Source organism: Pelodiscus sinensis, chromosome 5 (genome assembly GCF_052426305.1).
Source record: "Pelodiscus sinensis isolate ZL-2025 chromosome 5, ASM5242630v1, whole genome shotgun sequence".
NCBI classification, from domain to species: domain Eukaryota; kingdom Metazoa; phylum Chordata; order Testudines; family Trionychidae; genus Pelodiscus; species Pelodiscus sinensis.
Window position 1 is genome coordinate 125,265,975 of NC_143056.1, and position 22,241 is coordinate 125,288,215.

The following is a 22,241-nucleotide window of genomic DNA, read 5'->3' on the forward strand; positions in this document are numbered from 1 at the left end:
CTGTTTGGCTCTTCTCAGATGCTCTTCATCTAGGGAGCTCCAAGCACTTTACAAACATTGGTTAACCCTCATGCCACCCCATAAGCAGTTAGAATTATCTCCATTTTACAAGTGGGGAGACTGAGGCTCTCATACCCAAAGTTGCACCACACACCAGTGGCAAAGTTTTCTGACTCCTAGTCTCCCCCACTTTACTCACTAGACTACACCCTCTTCCTTCAGAAACATTCATTATGATTGCTGATGTTAATTTAAAAGGTGGTAGGTGAAATGCTTTCCTTAAGCAGACCTCTCCCTCACAGAGCTGCTTTTCAAAGGTCTGATCCAATGCACTTGAACGTTTCCATCCTGTGGCCTTTATTCATTCTGTCTCCTTTTCAGTTTGGAAACAGCACTAGTCTCACACAGGCAAACTCACAAATGAAGCCACTTCAGGCATAGTTATGCAGAAGTCCCCCCAGTACTAAACTTAGCAAACCATGTGTTTGCCTCTTATCAGAGGGTGTGACCGACCAGCTCCCCAGCCAATCAGAAACAAGTAGTGCTAAATTAATTTTGAAGGCATGAAGCAACTGAACTTGTTTATCACTTTGACATCTGGCACCAGAGCAAAAACTTGCAAACCATAAACAGCCTTCAGAGAAGGAACTTGTGACACAGACAGCTGCCGCCTCACAGCACACAGGCCAGGACTAGTTACACTCCCTGCGAAGGGTACGGAGACTGGATTGGAAGAGAACACAGTAGAAGAGCCATGCTGGGTTTTCAGCGTGCATTCAGGTTGCTTAATGCAACAGTGAGGAAACAGATTGTTCCCAGAGCGAACCTTGCTTTTGGACCACCAGAGGAGATTGTCACTCCAGTTGTGAGTAAACTTTTGTTTGGGGAAAGTGATAATCTCTTTATGTAGCAATTTGGTTTTTGGCCACTCAAAAATGATTAATTGGGATCTGCTCAATTAACAAGTATGTCCAGTGTGTGACATCAAAAAGGGGCTCTGATGGAAAATATAAATAATGCAGGGAGAAATGTAAATACTGATGCTTTTTTAAAAAAAAACAAACAAGAAACTTAAGTTTTCCTTTGGGGTGGGGATAGAAGCAGCTGCGACTCACATTTTGCTGAATTTTATTTGGGTGTGAAAGTAAAACTATGAGGAGGGAAATGGTGAGTTACCCTCAGGAATAAAACCAACCCTTTTCTTGGAAATTGCCAGTCAAGTCACATGATGGATCAGATTTTGCTCTTAGTGACTCCACTGAAAATTCAGTGGGATGGCATGGCCGTAACTGCCATAACTGCCGTTTACTCCCTGATTCCTAGGGCTTATTTTTCTTAATACACTACTTTCTTCTCTTGGCAAATAACAAAGGCCTCTTTTCATCTTGTGCTCACGCCAGTGGGCATGGCAGAGATATTCAGCCTTGGGCGCGAATGCACTGCAGACCTGAGTCTATAATAGGCCACACCACAATCCCACTCCCTATCCCAGGAAGAGTGGGATCCAGACCTGCACGGACTTATCTCTGATCCACTTAAGGCTGTTACAGCCACTAGTGCTGCTCCTGATTTTGATAGGAAATGTTCTTTCCCTGCAGAGGCAAGTCCCTGCTTTCTCAGCTGCTTCATAGTTGGTAAAATGAAGACTCCAAGTCATGTGTGATATTGGAATTAATGGAGCATTGCAGAGTTGCAGGGAGGTGTTACATGGCGCCATGTGGTGGGTTGGGGACAAACTGTGTGAGGAGACACAAAAATCTGGCTACTTTTAATGCAACTTAAAATATTTGGCAGCTAACAAGTTAAAAAAAAAGAAGCCTTCAGAGGCGATGACAGTGGTTAAGTAAGAATCCATTGTTGCTGCAATCTGTTACACGTTCCAGGAAATAGTGGTGATCAGTCACCTACAGGCTGACTTATGGTGTAACAAACAGCCTGTGGCAGAAATTAAATTCTGTTCCTCTTGTTAAAATAACCCAGCCCCCCTCGTTTGCAGAGCCTGCCAGGAGAGCCGTGTTCAGACATGAACATGGGCACCTCTTTCCCAATGGGCCAATAATAAAAAGAAACATTTTTAAAACAAAATCATATGGAAAGATGACACTGTCTCATTCTGGCTTTAAAAACATTCCCCTTGGGGGACAGAACAAAGGTAAGGGTCAGACCGCAACCCTTGCAACTCCCAATCCCCCAGGTTGCTCCTTGTAGGCAGCTCCCTGCATGTATGCAATGCTCCGTAGAGTCCAATAGCACATATGAAGACCTCTGTAGGATCAGAGTACTTTAGCTCTAGCCCAGAGATCTAGTGACAGGGCATCTGGATGTCTCATGACAGACTGTTTTGCTCTTTGCTTCTCTATGCTCTTTGTTTTGTTTGTATTTTTAGAGGGCCCTTCTAACCCCACCCTCTCTGTCAGATCATCTCCCCTCATCTCCAACCAAACCCTCCTTTTAATCAAGCCTTTACAATGGGAATTTGTATATGCAACCATCAACATGTAGGTGTGCAGAATTCCCTGTTGGGTTCCTGCTTTCCTTTCCTTTTCCAAGCAAGGATATGGGACCTGAGGCACAAGAGAGAATCCAATCCTGGGACGCTGACTTGTTACTTAGTTCCCCATTCCTTACTCAGGAGTCTCAGAAGTTGTGCCAGAGTAAGGACTAAATAAAAACTGATTAAGAACCTCAGATTTTGGTCTGAACTTTTAGTCTATGAATATGATTTGCTCTCAGGAACAGACCACCAAGGGTAATGCAATGCAGCTGTATGTAAAGTGAACTTAAAACTGTTCTCAGACAGTGCAGATAACTTGTAGTTAAAACTTTCTCCAAGGCATTGCTGCCATTCGTGGCACCTCCAAGTGATTTGAAAGTCACACTGACGGCCACTATGCATAATGCGTTCCCGGAAGAACACGGGCAGTGACCTTCTTGCTGAATGTGAGGAGCAGGCAGGCTCACGGCAGTGATCAGTGACCTTGGAAGGCCACAAGCAAGCAGTTACACCTGGGCTGTTTTGGATATGCCCAACGCCTGGAACCTTGCTGGGATATTAGAGCAAGCCCTGCCTTCATGGAATTGAATTCTGTGGCCCAGGAAATCTTGAACTATGGGAAATAACCAAACCAGAATAGGGAAGCGTGGCTCTTTGCCAGCAGGTGGAGCTGGGAGGAGTCCTAGTTTTCAAAGCAGGTACTCATAAGCCACGTTGTCCCAAACCACAGCCCAGCTAATGGCAGGGTCTGGGCATGGGAGCTGGGTTACTTTAATTTCTATACCCAAACTCAGATGCAGAAAAACACAAAGGCTATGTCTACATTAGCACCCCTTTCCGAAAAAGGGATGCTAATGAGACAGTCGGAATTGCAAATCCACGGGGGATTTAAATATCCCCCGCGGCATTTGCATGGCTGCCGCTTTTTTCCGGCTTGGGGATAAGCCGGAGAAAAGTGCCAGTCTAGACGCGATTCTCCGGAAAATAAGCCCTTTTCCAGAGGATTTCTTATAAGAAATCCTCCGGAAAAGGGCTTATTTTCCGGAGAATCGCGACTAGACTGGCGCTTTTCTCCGGCTTATCCCCAAGCCGGAAAAAAGCGGCAGCCATGTAAATGCAAATGCAAATGCCGCGGGGGATATTTAAATCCCCCGCAGATTTGCAATTCCAACTCATCTCATTAGCATCCCTTTTCCGGAAAGGGGTGCCAATGTAGACACAGACAAACATGCAGTGACAAAAATAAATTGACAGATCAAACCACATTTAGACCAGAGCTAGGGGGAAATCAGTGCATCCAAACTTCTGACTGAAGTCAATAGGAGTTTGATATGAACACACGCTGCAGAATGGAGATCTATTGAAAGCAGGTACACAGACATCCCATCTCTATAGAGGCCATGACACATGGAAGGCTGCAGAAAACCCCACATGACTCTTGTTTTTCTCCTATTGGCAGGATCAAGCCATTGCACTGACTGTGATGTTTGCAGTCTTCCTGGTCCCCTCGGGCTGGATTCTGGCGCATCTGGAGGACTACAAGCATAAGCCTAGCGAGTGAGAGACAGGAGGGAGCTGCATCCAGCCTAGTTTAGGATGGGAAAAGGAGAATACTGAACAAGCCCTTTCATGGCAACCTGCCTTTTGAGAATTTAACAATTAAAACACCATGAAAAAAGCAATGGGATGAGCAGGTTTTTATGTGGGGATATGAAGTGTATTGTACATGCTGGTTAGGGCAGATCCTGATCCACACGAGCACAATAAGACCCTGCCCTCTAGGTGCTATTGCAGTACAAATATGCATCTCTTACAGCAAGCTCTGACTAGGGAGTTTTTTATTTCCCCCCTCCCTCCACACACACCCAACTTTACAGTGTAGCCTTAACTCAAGTCCATCAGAAACAAGTTTAGGAAGCAACTTAACACTCAAGTGCATTCAACGTGCCAGCCCAGTCACTAACGTTCAGTAGAGCAGAGATGCTGGCAAGAATCTGCTATATGGCCATTAACTATTCAGTGGGACTAAAAAGCCATTAAGTGGGGGCTGCTTACCAGGGATGTAGTAAGTTCCCCTAACATCTACAGTTCACACTGACCTCAGCTGGTGTTGTAGGTGCTCTGCCTTCCTGAAAAATCCATCCCATTGACCCAGATTCACAGTTACACAGACTCCTAACTTGCACTGAAAATCAATGGACATTATGAGCCTACATACTTGTGTGGATCTGGGCCACATGTCTAGTTTCTCGCCTCTCCCACAAAATAGCTGAAGAGGAATTAGCACCAAGTAAACATAGCCAAGGATACTCCAGGAAAGTGAAAAGGAAAGGTAATTAAAACATCACTTCTATCATTACAACCCAATCACATCCAAATATTTTCTTTAGTGAACATGCCCATGTAGCCTACCAGAGTTAGTTAATAAAAGTGCCTGGCTCACTAGGCCAGTGGAAAAGCTCCAGTCTGTTTCTGTAGTTCCCCTAACCCTCATATCACACACAACCTAGTACTCTCAACCCTACTAAATAGGCTGTAATGAGGTCTCATGGGCTCCACTCCCCCAAGAGAATCAGGAAACTATTAAGTATTGCAATTAAAACTAATTTGTCAAGTTGATACATTAACTCCGCTTTATTGTGTTTGTTCCATTATTCTCTAATTCGCAGTGGCTCTGTCAGCATGAATTATTGAAGTTTATTAAGACCTCTACTTACCCCAACCCTGAAATAGGACAGAAAACATATTTCTAACCATAGATACCTGCTTCTTATCTCTGCATCAGACTAAACACAAAGTGGCAGTACACATTAAAGGTGTCTTAGGAATGAGATTTGGGAACAATCTTCTGTAGATTAATAACTTGGACAAGGTCTTGGAGCACAAATAGAGGAAGAATGTATAAGGTTGGGAGGAAATGGACCATGACACTTGCAACCACAGAATTATTTCCGTTGCTAAAACAAAGGGGGATTCAGAGACTCTCCAAGTAGCATTCAACAGAGTAGGGCAGCTAGGAAAAATTATGGTAGGTGTGAAAACAAGGGACTAGGTACTGAAATCTTACTATATTTTTTTAGAAATGTGTATTTGTCTGTTCATCCATGAGTCAGTTTGTTCAAGAACACCTCCTAACCAGTAAGAAGTAGTAGGACTACCACATTTGGTATGCAGCTTTCTCTCATCATAACTTAAAAGAAAGCTGGTTGTGCCAGAATAATGGGATGTATGTGGAATTCAATTGCTTCTCAAAATGGAAAATGAGGGATGTCAGGCAGGAGTTATACTGCAGAATGACCACAGGGAGGGCAAGGGGCCAGAGATGGGGATCAGGACAGCTATCACCCTATTAGGGCAGCCAGGGGCAGGAGTGGCAAAAAGGACAGCTATCTACTATAATTTCAGAGCGTGTGTCTATCTGCCAGCTGGGACGTGTGCACTCCTGCGCCAGCTGTGCATGCTGGAGCTGCAGTGGCCATGGCCAGATACTTCTCAAGCTGCTGCAGTGAGAAAGAGGCTAGGGTACTCCTCTCTCCCCAAGGCAGCTTGCAGACTGAACCCTCATCCCGAGTCCCACAATGATTTAAATCTGTGGTATCTAACACATGGGTATTTGGCTGACTGAGTATGGCTAGTTCACTATAGCTTCAGAAAGGATTGGACACCACAGATTTAAATGAAGAAAAACAAAACTTGTGAGTTAAGGGCCTGAGCACCATTGGTATATCTTCTAGTTAAACCTATAAAGAAGGAAATGCTTTTTATGCAAGCATTCCCTGCCATGCAAGGTCACTGAACCAAGCTCAGAAGTCAGAGTAAAAAGGGTATATAATTTTATGACCAAACTCAACAGGAGAAACTGGTGTAAGTTGACTACATCTACAAGTCTCTCACCTTCAGATCTTCTCAACCTCTATTCACCATAAGTTGTACTGACAATGTGCACTCTATATTGTGGTGTACTTGTCACAAGTGTAAGGAAAGATTTAAAGAGCATATGCCAAGCTACACAGAAATCCCACGGTATTGACTGAAGACTTTTCCTCAGTGAAGAAATCAGACTGACAAACTGTAGGTGCAAGCACTGGTCAACAGCATGTCAGCTTTCAGTATGAGCCAGTCCTGGGATACTGTCCCAAACACATATTCCAAGCTAACTTTATAAAAAGCTGTCACTATAATTTTAATTTGACAGTCTACTCAATGGATGGGAAAGGGATTCAAGCTGCTGTCCGCAGAGGCAACCATAGAAGTCAGTGCCATGAGATTATGGACCTGCGTGGGTATCATCCTGACTAGTGTTTATGCTCACACACCACATTTTCTTTGGCACTTGCACCATCACAGCCTAGGGCAGCAGGCAGCTATTTCCTCAATGTGGAACCTGGACCCTCAAAAATGCTCTGTTCATTCCTCCAGCTCAAACAGTAGCCGATTCTTTTGCTCTTCTCCAACTTCTCCCAAGAAAAGTGTTGTTTGAAACAGCTTGCTCATAGGCCCCTTTCCTGGCTTTTTCTCCTCGCAGTAAGAAAAATCTACCACCCCCATGAAAGATGCAAGCTGACCATCCTTCTAGTGATACTGTAGAAACACGATAATGTCATTGAACTGAAAGACTATTTCACCAACATAAGAGCCATGGACAGTGCCGGAACACAGAGTCAGATTAAACAAAAGCAATGAGGCTCAAAAACTATATTAGAAAAACTTTCATTGTCTGCAGCTTGGCTCCTCACAGAAAGTTGCTCCTCCACATAAGTAAAGATGACAGTCAGAGATGTTGAGAAATGAATGCCGGCTTTTGGTAGTCATCAATGTACTGATTAGGAATGTAAGTGACTATCTGATAAGCAAAAGCTTACCGGATTGTCGACTAGTCCCTCCCCTTGCTCTATCAGAGGCGGCAGCAAATGGGGGGAGATGGTGCTGCGGGGGAAGCCAGCTTAAAAGCCAGTTCCCCCCCAGCACCATCTCTGGAGAGGGGGGGGAAGCAGGAGCGGCAGGTGATAGCAGGGACCAGGCCCTGTGCCTGATGGCTCTTAATACATTTAAAAATCAGAGGCACAGCAGAGGCATAGAGGGGGAGAGGAGAACCCAGTGCAAGCTGGAACAGCTGATTCTTGGATTGCCGGGACCTCCTGCTGAATACATATAAAAGGCTAGTGCTAAGAGCCAGTCAGCTCTTAATACATTTAAAAGGCAGAGCCGCAGTGGGGTTAGCTCACGGGCCAACCCCTCTGTGGCTCCCCCGCTTAACAACTAATCAACTAGTCGATGGAAAATCCATTGACTAGTCAATTAGTTGATTAAATGTTAACATCCCCAGTATTGATCGGTAATGAAGACTATGCCGCATGCAGTATAAGATCTTAAGTTATTCAGTTAGATTTTAAAGAGTATTTCAGCTCCCCTTTAAACAGGACACAACCCAAGAGTTAGCACAAGAGAGCATGTGAACAGAACTGCAGAAAAGGGAAGGCAGAGAAGTTTATTCCAGCAATACTGCTGCACCACACTTCACAATAAAGTGTTTCATGAAAGACAAGAATAAACCCAAAAAGGATATAAACCCAGATGCACTAAATTTATTATCGTATTCCTGGGAAACCCATTGATGGAGTGAGCAGCTCCCTCTACTGGCAACTGGGGGAAGAGGGAGGGGTCTTGGTAATGCTGCCTTTGAACTGTTGGGAGGAGAGAACCTTGTGTTCTCCCCAGTCCAATTCCAAATCAGCAATGCCTGATAGACGTCATATTTGCACGCTGTCTAGCACAGTTTAGGACAGAAACACCCAACCATTGGGCTAATGACTCTACCATGTAGCCACCACCAGCACCATGCAGTGCAACAGTTTGACACTAAGACATTCAACCATGTTATGGAGCCCTTATCTCCCCCTTGGTGACAGTAGGGCAGAAGCTTCTATGGTCAGTGCTAGGAGACTGTCGGTGCACAGGGAATTCCTGATTTAAGCACCAAAGGGTTACACAGTAAAGGCCACTTACTCCTCTGTACAAGTGTCAAAAAGTAGTTCTTCCCCACCTCCCCTAGCCCCCTTTTAATATAATTCTGTACAGAGTCAGTGGTCTGAGCACCACCAATTTCAGCAGCAGCAAGAGTTATTCACTCAGGCGGTGCAACGTCTTCTATGTTAGGATATCGTGGGCTTGATGCTCCACCAGCATTTCCATGCTCCTCACGTCCGTGCACCAGAACTCCAGACGGTCCTTCATCCCCTTGATCTAGAAAGCAAATGCACAACAACCTTTAAGGGAAAGGGAAAGTAGGTGCGCCTAGCCAGGAATGAGCACTGAAGTGAGACTGGGAATGCTGCACACTGAATTCAACTAAACTGGAGAAGAACATTTCTCACCATGTCCTCTGCATTTGGAGATGGAACATGAAAGCCAACATGGCTAATTAGAGACAGTACCCAAGGAAAAGGATTACCAAGAATGAAACCAAATCAACATTAATATCCCAAACTTGACCTCAAGATATGGTGTGATGGGACTCCAAGATCTGAAGTATGTGGGTTTCCAAGAAAGGATTTAGAAAATAAAGAGAAATAAGGGATACAATTTTAAAGGAGAATCATTTTAAGTTTTATAAAATGAAGCAGTCCATCAGATCAGCAATGTGCATTTCAGTTCCACTCAAAGCAAAGTCAAACATTATATTTTCCTCGCTTCAACCAAGTATTTTTCATGGCTTAAGGGTTTTTATACCTAGGAGAAGCTATTAAAAGAGTTCTTAATTTCTCTTAACACATTCATTATGAGAAAAACTAATTACTCATAGAAGTGAGAGGGTACAGACATATGGTCTTCTAGCCCATCCCCTATCCAGGCAGGATTGTTTCCTATAGCATGTGCTACTATCTCATAGGCTTCAAGCGATAAGGTACCAACTCTGAAGAGCTAAATAGTCGTCAAACTTTCTTCCCAAGTCAATCCTTGTTAGAGGCAAGTTTTCAGATGTAGAGGATATGCAACATGGCATAGTTATTAACTTGAAACTAAGTTTTCATTTTATTACATTTAAATTTGGTACATTAACCCACATTTTTGTAAATTTACACACACACCCGATGCATGTATTGTTTGTGTGGCCCTAATCTCAGAATCTCAGACACTTATTACATCCATCAGGTTCCCAAGGAAGGCTGGCGAGTACAATGGCAAAGCTCCGTTATGGTTATCTGGGTTGAAACCAACATCTTGTTATTCGTAAAGGTTGAACACTGTGGTAGAACTTTTCAAAGAGTGCTCTCCTGTAGAGGGGGAATCTTTACTAACTCTCTTCTTCAAACCACTACAAGAAATGGGCAGAGCCAAGATCTAAGAATTACAATCTTATTAACAGCTCATGTCAGTATTCAGGCCAATCAGAGGGAAAGAAAGGTGAAATACCATTGATTAAGTATATCAGCCGACATTACCTGCTGCAAATCCAGCACACGAGGTTGGACCCAGGTCATGTGCACTTTCTTATCCACTTCATCAATACTGCCCTTTACTAACCCTACTGAGAGAGCTTTCATCACCAGCAGTTCCACCTGAAGAGAGGAAGAAAGGGATTATGAATCACTTGTTCTTTCCAAAGATTCCCAATTATTTTAACGGGTAATTTTATAACCCAAGCATTATATTACTGTTCACCATACCACAAAATGAAACTGAAGAGTGGCACAAGACAACTATGTTTGGTCAGAGTGAGCTGTTGTAATTTGGGCAACAGTCTATACAAACATCTGGATCCACAGGAATCCAAACAGTGTGAACTTGTTCTACTAAGGAACACAAGAGTCACCTGTATCAGACAGAGGGCAGGAGATGGCAATTCATTTTTCCTCTACACCAGAGGATTCTTCACAATTAATTTGCAAACATTAATGCAGTGTGTTTATTCCCCCACTATTTTACAACTAGCCAATTAGCCCATCATAAAATGGGATTTTCAGGCCTCTCACTCACTCACTCTCTCTCGCTTCTCCCCCTCCTGCATGGGGAGCGCGGAGCCCAAACAGTTGTTTGCACTGCTTGCTCCTGCGCAGCAGCCCGGCTGAGCAGCTATCTATGAGCTCCAGCTGCACCCCTGCACCTTTTCTCTTCACCCCAGCACTGATCCTGCAGCCTCCCAAGTTGTTCTCCACCTTCCACCCCCCCCCGCCCTCTCCCCCTGGCCAGACTCAGCACCCAGCCCCCACTCATAGGTGCCAACTGGAGAACTGAGCAGGGGGCAGCCAAGGAGCAGGCGGCTAGAGAGAAGCGGCACTTTCCCCTTAAAGCTCCTCCAGCCCGCGCCTCCCTCCCAGGCCCTCTCCAGGTTGAGAACTTTCCCGGGCTGGTTGGACCAGACGTCAGCACAATAAGGACATGGAGGCTCCGGGACCCGCCCCCTGGCAGTGTACGTCAGCACCCCGCCCCCCATTGCCTCCCGCTGTGGAGCTTGGCTGACTTCTGTGCCACTCAGCCGGGCCGCCGTGGGGCAGCAAGCGGTGCAAGTGGCTGTTCGGGCCCCGCGCTCCCATGCAGCATGGGGGGGGGGGGAGGAGTGTGTTCCACGAGGACCGCGGTGCCCAAACAGCTGCTTGCTCCCCCGTGGAGGCCTGGCTGAGTGGTGCATAAGTCAGCCGAGCACCACGGAGGGAAGCAACAGCGCTGCCCAGAGAGAACAGCCAGCATTTCAGCATTAGAGTCACAGACATTGGGCTACTATATATATGATATATAGAAACAAATCTGTTCAGCAGATACAGTTAGAAACCACACATTCAAGTTACTTATTGTCATCATCATCTTAATTAAAACATTAACTCAACATACCTCATTCACGGTGACTTTGGCACTTTTAGCAATCTCTTCAAAAGTGAGCTGTCTGTGATTGGCTGGTCGAGTGAAAGTCATCTAAATGCAAGCAGAAAGTCAGTGTTTTTATGATTTCTTTTCCCATGGTGTCTCCTTAAAACTGTCACACAAAAGCCACAGAGTATGTCAACACAGCAATTAAATACCCACAGTAAATTGACTTTTACTCTGGGGGCCTATGAAGATTATGCAGATGTTTGGATGTTTTGCAAGGGGGGAGCATTTCATAGCCCAGAATCCAACCTGAGCCCAAACATCTGCACAGCATTTTTTTAGCACAAATGAGCTGATTTTTAGGCCAGTCACAGTCATGCTGCAGGTCTTTTATTCTACTGTGGATGGAGCCACAGAATCAAACATCACTACCTGTGAAAATCAGAGGCTCTGATAACAAAGGGCCAACAGCAGCTAGTTCTCCATCTATTTTTTAAGACTGCTTTATTGAAGATGCTAATGTAAGTAGAAGTCAGTTTTCCCTACCTACCTCTCCAAATAGTAGGCTCCCTAGGAAATAATCCTTCAAAGACAAAGTAGGTTCTAATCCTGAAGATGGAATTTCTCCATGCACGTCATGTTATTGGCACAACAAGAGCTTAAGGGCCACAAGACCATCTCACAATTAAGCACTTTGTGTGTAAAACAACTAAGCACCCTGGCTACATCTACACTGGCATGATTTTCTGCAAATGCTTTTAATGGAAAAGTTTTTCCTGTTAAAAGCATTTGCAGAAAAGAGCGTCTAGATTGGCACGGACGCTTTTGCGCAAAAGCACTTTTTGTGGAAAAGCGTCCGTGCCAATCTAGATGCGGTTTTGCGCAAGAAAGCCCCGATCTCCATTTTCGCCATCGGGGCTTTTTTGCACAAAACAGTTTTTAGCGGTCTACATTGGCCCTCTTGCGCAAATACATTTGCGCAAGAGGGCTTTTTTCCTGAACGGGAGCAGCATAGTATTTGCGCAAGAACACGGACAATCGCACATTAGATCGTCAGCATTCTTTCACAAATTCAAGCGGCAAGTGTAGACAGCTGGCAAGTTTTAATGCAAAAGCAGCTGGCTTTGCGGAAAAAATTACCAGTCTAGATGCAGCCCTTTTGAGAGTAGAGTCAGAGATAATTAATGTCATGAGACTCTGCATACCCACTGGGGACAGTGAAACCAGGCCTTGTAATTAAAAGGAATGCCAGGACAAGCATTTCTGTGTTTTAGATGCTAAAGAATTAGAATGAAGGCTGTTTTAGGCAGTTCTAACATTATGTGAGAACATACTTTAAGAACCATCCTTTTAGATGCGGTCTCTAGAAACATAACCTTTTTAAGCTCTTGCGGTCTCAATGTCCACTAACACTTTCTTCCACCAACATTTGTCTTTGAGCACCATCAATAGGCAAAATAATGTAATGACACCATTAGTGATTTGTATCTAAAGAGCAACTATGTAAAATAGCACGTAGACTGAAAGCACCATGCATATTGCTCTCAACTCAAACAGAACCTACTTGAACACTACAGGAAAGTTAATCATAGGGACATCATCTAGGCCCATACAATTGACAAATGAGGTGCTCTTTCAGGGTTTCAACTAGCAGCTTACCTCCATGAGGCACAGCAGCTGGATCTTCTGCAGGAGAAGTGCTTCATTTGCAGCCAGATCTGGCTGTGAAATAACAAACACATTAAAGAATAAAGGGTTCCCCCCTCCTATATCCTGTACACCATAAATGAGTCTCACAGAGGATAAATACGCTCTGATCTGTCTTGGTTCTGGTGCCAAAAAGCCCTAGATTCAAACCCATACTAGCTGACCACTCCATAGAATGCTAACAAGGAAGTAGTATACTGTTAGATGCCATCCTCTGTATGATACATAAAATCATGGTCCTTAGCTGAGGGATGTCTAGGTGGAAAATAGAGATCTCTGGGAGCTATTGCTAAATTCAGTGCTTTTTTGTGATGATACTGCCTGGTACACAGTACTGGCACCTCCAGTCAGAGCTCAACAACCTTTCCCCTGGAGTACCAGCCCCATTTTGTTTAAAACACACACAAAAAGAGCACTGGCTATATTGATAGTTTTCTGCATAAGCACTGAATATTAATATTGACAATCATTACTTTGCAAGAATTTTGGGCATGTGAGAGGCACTCTCTTTAGTGGTTTCCACAGTTCCTTCATGATATTCAGGGGGTCTCCTTAGCACACTGGATTGGCACAAGGGCCCCAGCAGACCCATGAAAATCTGCTGGTCTTGTTTCTTCTTTCTTCCCACCTTTATATTCATTTCAGTCAATCTACTTATAGTGGGAAGGTGCTGCTAGAAAAGTAATGGTTGAGATTTTACATGTACTGAAGTCAGGAAACCAGAGTTATGGGTTCCATGTTATCTTTAACTCTGTCCCTTTGTACTGCCACAGTATTTTATTATACTAACAGATGTCTGTCCATCTATCAGGGCACTATGAGGTTGTGTTGTGTTTCCCACCTCACTCACCTGCTGGCCCCAGGCTGTCTTCAGAGCCTGGAATTTCTCTACATTGCCACTGTTGAAGGCATAAAGCGTGTCAATCAGCCACTGTCTGTCAGTGTTTCTCAAGGACTCCAAAACAGGGTGCATGAGCTGTGAAATCAGGCAGAACAATGTTACTGACAAGCTATGACCAATTTTCACCATTTGACAGCTGAGGCAACCCAGAGTCTACTTACCAATTCCCCAAAGTTATAAACGCCTTCTCCTAGGAGTCCTGCCAGCCCCAACGTAAAAGCTCTCTCCTGCTGCTCTGACACTGCAAGGAAAAATAGTGTGTGTAAAGAAACAAACTTCAAGCCCAGCTCCTTCCCGTATGTGTATATCATCTCCCCCTCCACTTTAAGACTGCACAACATGATAAAAATCTAATCTGAATCCATGTAAAATACAGTTCCATGTCAATACTGGAGGCAGCGAGAATCAGTGTGTGATAGAAATTTATTCAGGTGCAGCCTGACCACCTCACTGATCGGCTGGCAGCAGAGGCCCCACCAGGTTAGAAATTCAGAGGAATATAATTTATCATCAGCCACACTAGATATGAAAAGGAGATCAGAAAAAATTGGGAACAGTCATTTACGCTTCCCTACTTTACTGACAGTCTTCCTACCCCCCATACAACTTAGGTGCAGGAGCCCTGAACAATGTATCCTCTAAAATTTTCCATCATGTGTGGGTTGAATTTTCATATATACAGCACCAATATTGGATGTGTGTCACCAGTCCAAAAAAAACCCTTAATACAATGCATATTTTAACAGTTCATAGGTACAGAAGATAACAAATATATTAAAAGGGATAATTAACAAGCTGCACTGCTTAATTTTTTTGATTGCATATTAAATATCTTAACACTGTCCTTTAAATATTTGTATTTCATGATCCTTTCTAACAAACTCAAGCTAGTAAACATACCAAAATGGGGCATATTAAAAATAGTTCTATAAATAAAATAAAATCATGTCCATTAAGTAAAAGCATAAAAATATGCATCAGAGGCCAGTTTAATAGCCTATTCCTACCATAGAATCTGACCACTAAATCTTCGGGAAAGCAGCTCACAAAAAAATGAAGCATATGCCAAAACACTAGCATGGTATGGATTATCCCTCGTGCACACATTATCTACACACAGCTCAGCTTTAGGATGCTATACAAATCTGAGACAACTAGAAATATCCATGCTTTCGTCACAAATATTGATATAATTTCTTCTGATACTAGAAAGTAGAATTGTAAAGGCACTCAGATGTGTACAATTTCTCTGAGATATCAACTCTTAATATGATGAATACTGCACACATATAGAATAGTAAAAAATTAATAAAGCAACAGACAGCAAACAAAGCCACAGACAAGTGACAACACTGAAAATTGGAAAGGAAGCAAAACAGAAAGTTATTTTAAATGAGTACAGGCAGTCCCCGACTTACACGGATCCGACTTATGTCGGATCCGCACTTACGAACGGGGCTTTTCTCGCCCCGGAGCTCACGGGCGGCGGGTCGCCACCCGTGTCCTCCGGGGTGAGAAAAGCTTCTCCCGGTCTCCCTGGTCTGCTGGGGGGGGGGGCCAGCAAAGCTGCTGGACCCCCCCAGCAGGCCAGGGACACCCGAGCAAAGCCGCCGCCTGGGGGTTCCGCTGCCTGGGCGGCTTTGCTCCCGGGCAAACAAGCAAAGCCGCCCAGGCGGCGGCTTTGCTCTGGTGTCCCTGGTCTGCTGGGGGGGGGGGTCCAGCGGCTTTTCTGGACCCCCCAGCAGACCAGGGGGACAGAAGCAAAGACGCGGAGCACACCTGCAGCGGGACAGCCCGGGCGCGCTTGGGCTGTCCCGCTGCGGGCGTGCTCCGCAGCTTTGCTCTCCGTCTCCCTGGTCTGACCAGCAGCCCAGGGAGATGGGGAGCAAAGCCTCGGAGCATGCCAGCAGTGGGACAGCCGCGGCGCGCCTGGACTGTCCCGCTGCCCGCGTGCTCTGCGGCTTTGCTCCGTGTCTCCCAGGTCAGCAGACCAGGGAGACAGAGCAAAACTGTGGAGGACTTGGGCGGTCCCGCCACCCCCGTCTCCCTGGTCTGCTGGGGAGAGGGGGAGGGGAGAAGGTGCAGCTACTGTCGTTGTCCCCCCCAGCAGACCAGGCTTTTCTTGCCTACCCCTGGGGTAGAGCAGCTGGGGGCTGCCGGGTTGGTCCCGCAGCACCGCTCCGGACCAACCCGGCAGCACCCCAGCTGCTCTGCCCCAGGCGTCCTGATTCAGGGGGTCCAGGCGTCCAGCTGCTGGTCAGTTTCGGCAGCGGCTGAATCAGGACGCCTGGGGCAGAGCAGCTGGGTTGCTGCTGGGTTGCTCCAGTAGCGCCGAGGAGCCACGCTACTGGAGCAACCCAGCAGCACCCCAGCTGCTCTCCCCCAGGCGTCCCCAAGTCAGCCGCTGCTGAAACTGACCAGTGGCTGACTACAGGAAGACCGAGGCAGAATTGCTCTGCCCCAGGCTTCCTGGAATCAGCCGCTGATCAGTTTCAGCAGCAGCTGACTTGGGGACGCCTGGGTTTCTTAAGTTGAATCTGTATGTAAGTCAGAACTGGAATCCAGATTCAGCCGCAGTTGAAACTGATCAGTTTCAGCAGCGGCTGACGCCAGTTCCGACTTACATACAGATTCAACTTAAGAACAAACCTACAGTCCCTATCTTGTACGTAACCCGGGGACTGCCTGTATATAGGACCCCAGCTGTGCAAGTGCAAGAGACCCCTGTAGAACCAAGCAAAGTTCTTCTGAATTGAAACTTTCACGTTGTGTGTGTCACCAACTCAAAAATTCAGAGTAGAATCCCTGGTGCACATTAACACACTTTGAAGTTTGCAGACAGAACCTGCTTCAAATGACTTGCAAATATTTTCTTATTCCTACAAAACACCTATCAACACTTCTAATGCTGCCTACTTATGAGTCAATGGGAGCACTCTGCAGATCCAGAATTACTGCAAAGATCTGGCTTTGATGGTTTACAATACTTCTCCTCAAACAAATTCTAAAACGTAATGGAAGTCACTTGTCTGAAATCCAACTCTAACTGAAGGCCAAACAAATAAACAGTATCCATGGTTAAATTCATTGACTTTTAATAGTTTACCATGTGGATTCTAGGTGGACACCACCAGGATAATAGTGGAGTCATATAATAGCTATAGTGCTGTTGAGGAAGCTTAAGCTTCCCTTGGGTACCTACAGCTGGACCACACTAGTGGAAGAGGCCAAATGAACAAGGAACTGCATTTCCCGATATCTGGCACAAGGAGGAAGACTTACCTGGTAGATCCTTGACATCAATACAGCCTAGGAACCGCAGTGCATCCTTATAGTAAGAGGCATGGTTCCCAATTGTCTGGTAGTACTTGCTGGAAAGGTCATAGAAACGGCTATGAACAGATGTCACCCCAGGGAGATTGTTCAGCATCTCTTCAACATCTTCTATGGTCTCCTTAAAAAAAAAAAAAATAAGGGGGTGGCAGTCCAACTCTTCACACAGATATTTTAAATATAAATCCATCCCTTTCACCTCCCCCATGCACTATTTTAGTCAGACTTGAAATTTAAAGACTGCCACAAATTATATTAATGCACTTGATACAAAAATCTCACCCAGAGTGAATCAGAGAGTGCAGCTGAGAACATTGGTAACAGCATTTGAAACAAAGCAAGTTAACTTACTCACTCCTAAGAAGTCTATTTATATTTACAAACACTGGCGAGTGCACTTCCCAACCCCTCAAATGTCATTTCCATTAATAATAGAACATGAATAACTGAGGGATCCCCCTTCAGCTCACTGTGATGAAAATTATTCATAACTTTGGCTAATAATTATAGAAATGCAAGATTGGAAGGGTCCTCAAGAAGTTAAAGTCATGCCATCCATGCTGAGGCAGGATCAAATAAACTTAAACCATCCCTGACAGCTTCTGTGCAGCCTGTTCTTAAAAACTCCCATTAATGGGGATTCCACAACTTCCCTTGGAAAACCCATCTGTCAATGCTCCAACCCCATTGTAATTTAAAAAAAAAAAGTTCAACTAAAAAGCTAAATAAAAGATACATAATACTCCTTAGCTATTTGCCAAACAACATACATGATGCTAAATTCAGTGCATCACCAAAAAGTTGCAGTGTGACACAGAAACATCAAGACAAGGTGACTCAAGGGTTTTTTCTAACCCTTCTCACACGTAAATACAATGACTGGCTATGGGTCACTAGTGGTGATAGTCATGCAGTAGAGGCATATGCCACTAGCATCTCAGCTAAAGGACTAAAACTAGAAGAAACAGTGTTATATGAACTATGCAAACACTCTCCATTATTCCAAATGGAGCTGGATTTCCAGGAGATTGGACTATGATGATTAAGAGAGATTACAGAGGAACTCAATTCACAAAATTCAATAACAAGCACACAAAAAGAGGGGCTGCCTCTAATAGCTAAGTGAGGCCGAAATAAATGAACATCCAGATGAACTGAGTGGGTTCAAGCAGACAGAACCTAAATGCCAACTAATCTCACCTTTGTGACCTGCAGGTCCCCAATGTTTAACTTCAAAGCTCCAATGGCTGTTTTACATAGAATCACAGCCTCATCACTACTTTTCACCTGCAACCACAACATAGTTACACATCAGAGAAACATAACGGTTCCAGCCACACATGCAACTACTGATATTAAATTAGCATAACTTGTGATTTAACTAAGGTTGTGTTTCTTGTGGTTTTCCCACATCAAATTCATATTCACAGAGAATTATATGTCTTGAAAAATGCACCTTCACCAATATAGCCATAGATGTAAACATGTCTGCCTACACAGCCCTACATATAGACGTAAAATGTATCAGCCATTTTACTTAACTGTGCCTACAAGAAAAAAAATGGATTTCACAAATACCTTTTCTCGAGTCTTTTCCAGGAAAGTAAGGGCCACATTGGGATCTAACATGGAGCAAGAAAAAAAGACCATATTTAGGATCTAAGCAGCAGAATATTTGAACCTACCAGAAGCACCTTAACTGGCTCTCCAGAACTCAGAGCTAGATTCTCTGGTGGTAAGAGCCATCATACCTCTACTGAAAAGTTATCTGGTCAAACATTATGTTCAACCAGTTAACCAATTAAAGAGGCTTAGGCAGGAGGCCCCTCTCCAGTCCCATGGTGCTGGAGTTGCCCCCTCCCAAGGCCAGGCTGGATGTCCCTCCTACACAATAGGCAGGGAGTTGCTCCAGCCACCAGTTAACCAAAATTGGTAAGCACCACCCAAGGGTGATGCTCACTTATAAACCTTTCACATAGCTGGTATGAATCAGCATTAGCAGAGGATCTGGCACCATAAGCATCACCCATCTCTCTAGCAAGAGTCTTTTCTGCAACAGCAATTTGACCATTAGCAGTAAAATTCTATAAGTTTATGCTTTTTACTCTCGGTATTGTGCAAACCAACTGCCTCACTCATATTGAAGTCTTAGCTGTTGCCAGCAGCCAGTTAAATCCTATCAGCCCTAAAAAGTCACCATTAATACTAGAAAAGTTACTCACCTGTCATCTGTCTAACTACATGAAGAATGATCTCTACCAAAGACAAAGGGTTCACCCTGAAATGAACACCACAGCATCAGAAAAGTTACAATTAAGAGTGCACAAATGACAAACTTACATACAAGTAGCCAGTCTCACCTGTGTTCAAACTCACTGATGAAATTCTCATAAAGCTGCAGGCAATAAAAAAAATTGACAGCCAGTTAGTGACAGGAGAATATTTCATTATAATGAACTAGGCAACTTGCCCATCACTGCACATAAAACTCCCTCAAATAAAGTAATTTTGTATCCACAGATGGAAAAGTCTAAAGCATATTGACACTAGACTTCAGAAGTTAAAAATTGCCAGAGTCTCCTCCTAACAAACTGTGGAGGTTGATTCACCAATTAATAGATTCATGAGCGACAAGTTGGTACAAAACTAGTCTCTACCAAGAGTGGATTACCTTGGCATGTTCACTCCTCTCTGTTATGAAGGACAACTATTCCACTAAGTAGCTATATAGTCAATAGATGCATGGCTCTTTTGGCATCTCTACACTCCTCTCTAAACATGAATAGCTCATTAATTTCAATATCTATTTGGTGAATCAATTTGATATAAAATGCAAAGGAGAGAAAAATGAGATGTAAGTTCACGGATCTGTGAGCTGCATTCTTAAAGATGACAATAAACCCAACTTGGAACAGAGGAATGAAATCTGCACGGATACCTGGAGTTTGTGCACTCTCAGGAAAATCATTCTGTGTGCATACACAGTTAACCTTTGTTGACAAGGCTGAAGACTGGCCTTTTTTAAAAAATAAGGTGAACCAAATTAAGACCTGTGAAAACTTGAAACTCTTCTAATTCCATTCCTCAGATTAAGTGCCATCATTTTATGTAATCCATTTCTAGCTTTAGAATTTTTATAAAACATGGCCAGATTAAACCAAAACCTGCATATAAGATCCAATCCATAAACTTCTAAAACTAATACATTGTATCTGTTTGTTGACATTTATACTCAGACCTTTCCAGACACACATGGTGTGCAGTTAGGAAGCTTAAAGCATGTTTTCTGATTTCACAATGCTTTGGGGCAGGCCTCCACACACTTATTTGATATCAGCCTAAGAAAGTTCATGCTATTCACTAACACTTGCTTAAGAATTAACCAACTCACCTTGATGAGTCCATCTCCTTTAGCAAAGCAGGGGTCCTGCACAAAGTCCAACACCTGCAGAGTAAGCTGGTGCCAAAGTCTGAAAAAAACAAAAACAAGGAGGCCCCTGACATTAGCAAGCATCAGTGCAATAAGCAAAAAAAATAGACACCTACTGAAATACTGAGGCAAACACTATATAACTAATTTCAGCTAATCTATAAGGACCAATTTAAAGGCTCATTTATGACTCAATTTGCCTGTGGTTCAGAAAAAAGGTCAAGACCTCAACTGGCCAGGGCCAGCAGAATGAAGCTTAAAACTATTCTAGACCAGACTTCATTTTAAAAACCCTTTCCTCATGCACAGATCAGAGGAATAATAAAAACCTGAGTGCTGCTTTCTGAAAAAGTTCTCAAAGAGAATCAGCAGTATAAATCAACCCTCATGACATCTTCTTACCAGTGACGAAACAAGTAGCAAGAAATCAAAAGGAAAACACCAATGTCTAGCCCATTTTCAAAACACTCGTCAATTACTTTTTAAAGACTGAAGTATGGGTTTCAGGTTCTTCAATCTGACATTTTTTGTTGTTTCAACAATTTAATTTTAAAATATAGGAAAATGTGTGTGTCTGTCTTTGCTATGAGCAAAGATGACAAACAAATGAACATCAATAGCACCTAAACAATGAAACCATATATGAAGTGTGGTCAGAACAAAACTGAAAAAACATCTCAAATTTGCTATAATTATCACACATGTTTCCTGTAACTACTATAAGTAAAAAGAAACCAACTAAGACCGTGGGCGGCTTTACATTAAAGGTCTCTTTTAAATTGGAGATTAACTGAACAGCACAGGGTCACATAACTACAAGGGGGACTGCATGACTTGAGCATCACTATCAGGGAGTTTCCAACTCTCTTGGGCTGACTCCTAACAACAAAAATTACTGCATGACCCCCACACAGGGGACTGGAGCCTGAGCCCACTCATAGTCCCGAGTTGGGGCAGCAAACCTGAAGCTTTTGGTCTCGGCCCTGATGCCCAGGAAGCCTAACACGAGGCTTGGCGACCTCATTAAAATGGGATGCCCCCCCCCCCACTCTGGAGGCCCGAGCCAGAGTTTGCGAACCCCTGCGGGACCTCTGGCCCGCAGAGTCAAGGCGCGATGCTGATGCTGCACCGAAGTGCTGGGGGCGGGGCCTGTGCGCGCACAGGGGGTTACAGGACGAGCCCCCCCAGGGGCCTGGGGCAGGGAGCGTCTCCGGGCGGAACAGAAGCCCCGACACCCGCTCGCTCCAACAGAGCGCTCGAGCCGCCCAGCGCCCGCCAGGAGCCAGGCTCGCGCGGGGGGACCGACCCACCCCGCGCCGGGGAGCAGCCCCCGCCCCCGCCGGCCCGCTCACTTCTTGGTGTAGAGCTCCTCCAGGCGGTGCCACACGGCGGCCTGGCCCGGCCCCGAGCTCTGGCTCTGCTGCAGGAAGCCCGGCACGTCCTTCATGATGGCGGGGAAGGGGAGGGTGAGACCGGGGCGGGCGGGCAGGGAACGAGACACCGAGACCCCACCACGGAGCAGGAGGCCAGGCCACCCCGCTGCTGCCGCCGGAAATGCACTCTCACTTCCG

The 22,241-nt window shown here is 44.7% G+C and overlaps 1 protein-coding gene and 1 long non-coding RNA gene across 2 annotated transcripts; one reads left to right on the forward strand and one right to left on the reverse strand.

Annotated features, from left to right (window-relative positions):
• Positions 1–535: 535 nt before the first annotated feature.
• LOC102457063 (uncharacterized) lies at positions 536–4,176 on the forward strand. The gene is made up of 2 exons (XR_331250.5): positions 536–865; positions 3,954–4,176. It is a non-coding gene; the product is annotated as an uncharacterized LOC102457063 (long non-coding RNA).
• Positions 4,177–7,957: 3,781 nt separating this feature from the next.
• On the reverse strand, positions 7,958–22,239 carry PSMD13 (proteasome 26S subunit, non-ATPase 13). Its single transcript, XM_075928370.2, has 13 exons — positions 22,023–22,239; positions 20,632–20,710; positions 19,601–19,635; positions 19,463–19,518; positions 18,819–18,862; positions 18,441–18,527; positions 17,190–17,361; positions 14,069–14,148; positions 13,857–13,982; positions 12,959–13,021; positions 11,324–11,404; positions 9,937–10,053; positions 7,958–8,737 (listed from the first exon to the last, which is right to left on the reverse strand). Exons 1-13 carry the CDS (start codon positions 22,115–22,117, stop codon positions 8,642–8,644), a joined length of 1,131 nt encoding a protein of 376 aa, XP_075784485.1. The 5' UTR covers positions 22,118–22,239; the 3' UTR covers positions 7,958–8,641.
• Positions 22,240–22,241: the final 2 nt, after the last annotated feature.

Bases quoted from the DNA above. Each gene is read 5' to 3' on its own strand.
- PSMD13 (XM_075928370.2), bottom strand. From the start codon at position 22,117: ATGAAGGACGTGCCGGGCTTCCTGCAGCAGAGCCAGAGCTCGGGGCCG. The intron at 13,022-13,856 runs GTGAGTGAGGTG...GTTATTTCACAG, and splicing joins AGACAGCCTGGGGCCAGCAG to CCAGATCTGGCTGCAAATGA. The intron at 10,054-11,323 runs GTATGTTGAGTT...TCCTCTCTTCAG, and splicing joins CCAAAGTCACCGTGAATGAG to GTGGAACTGCTGGTGATGAA.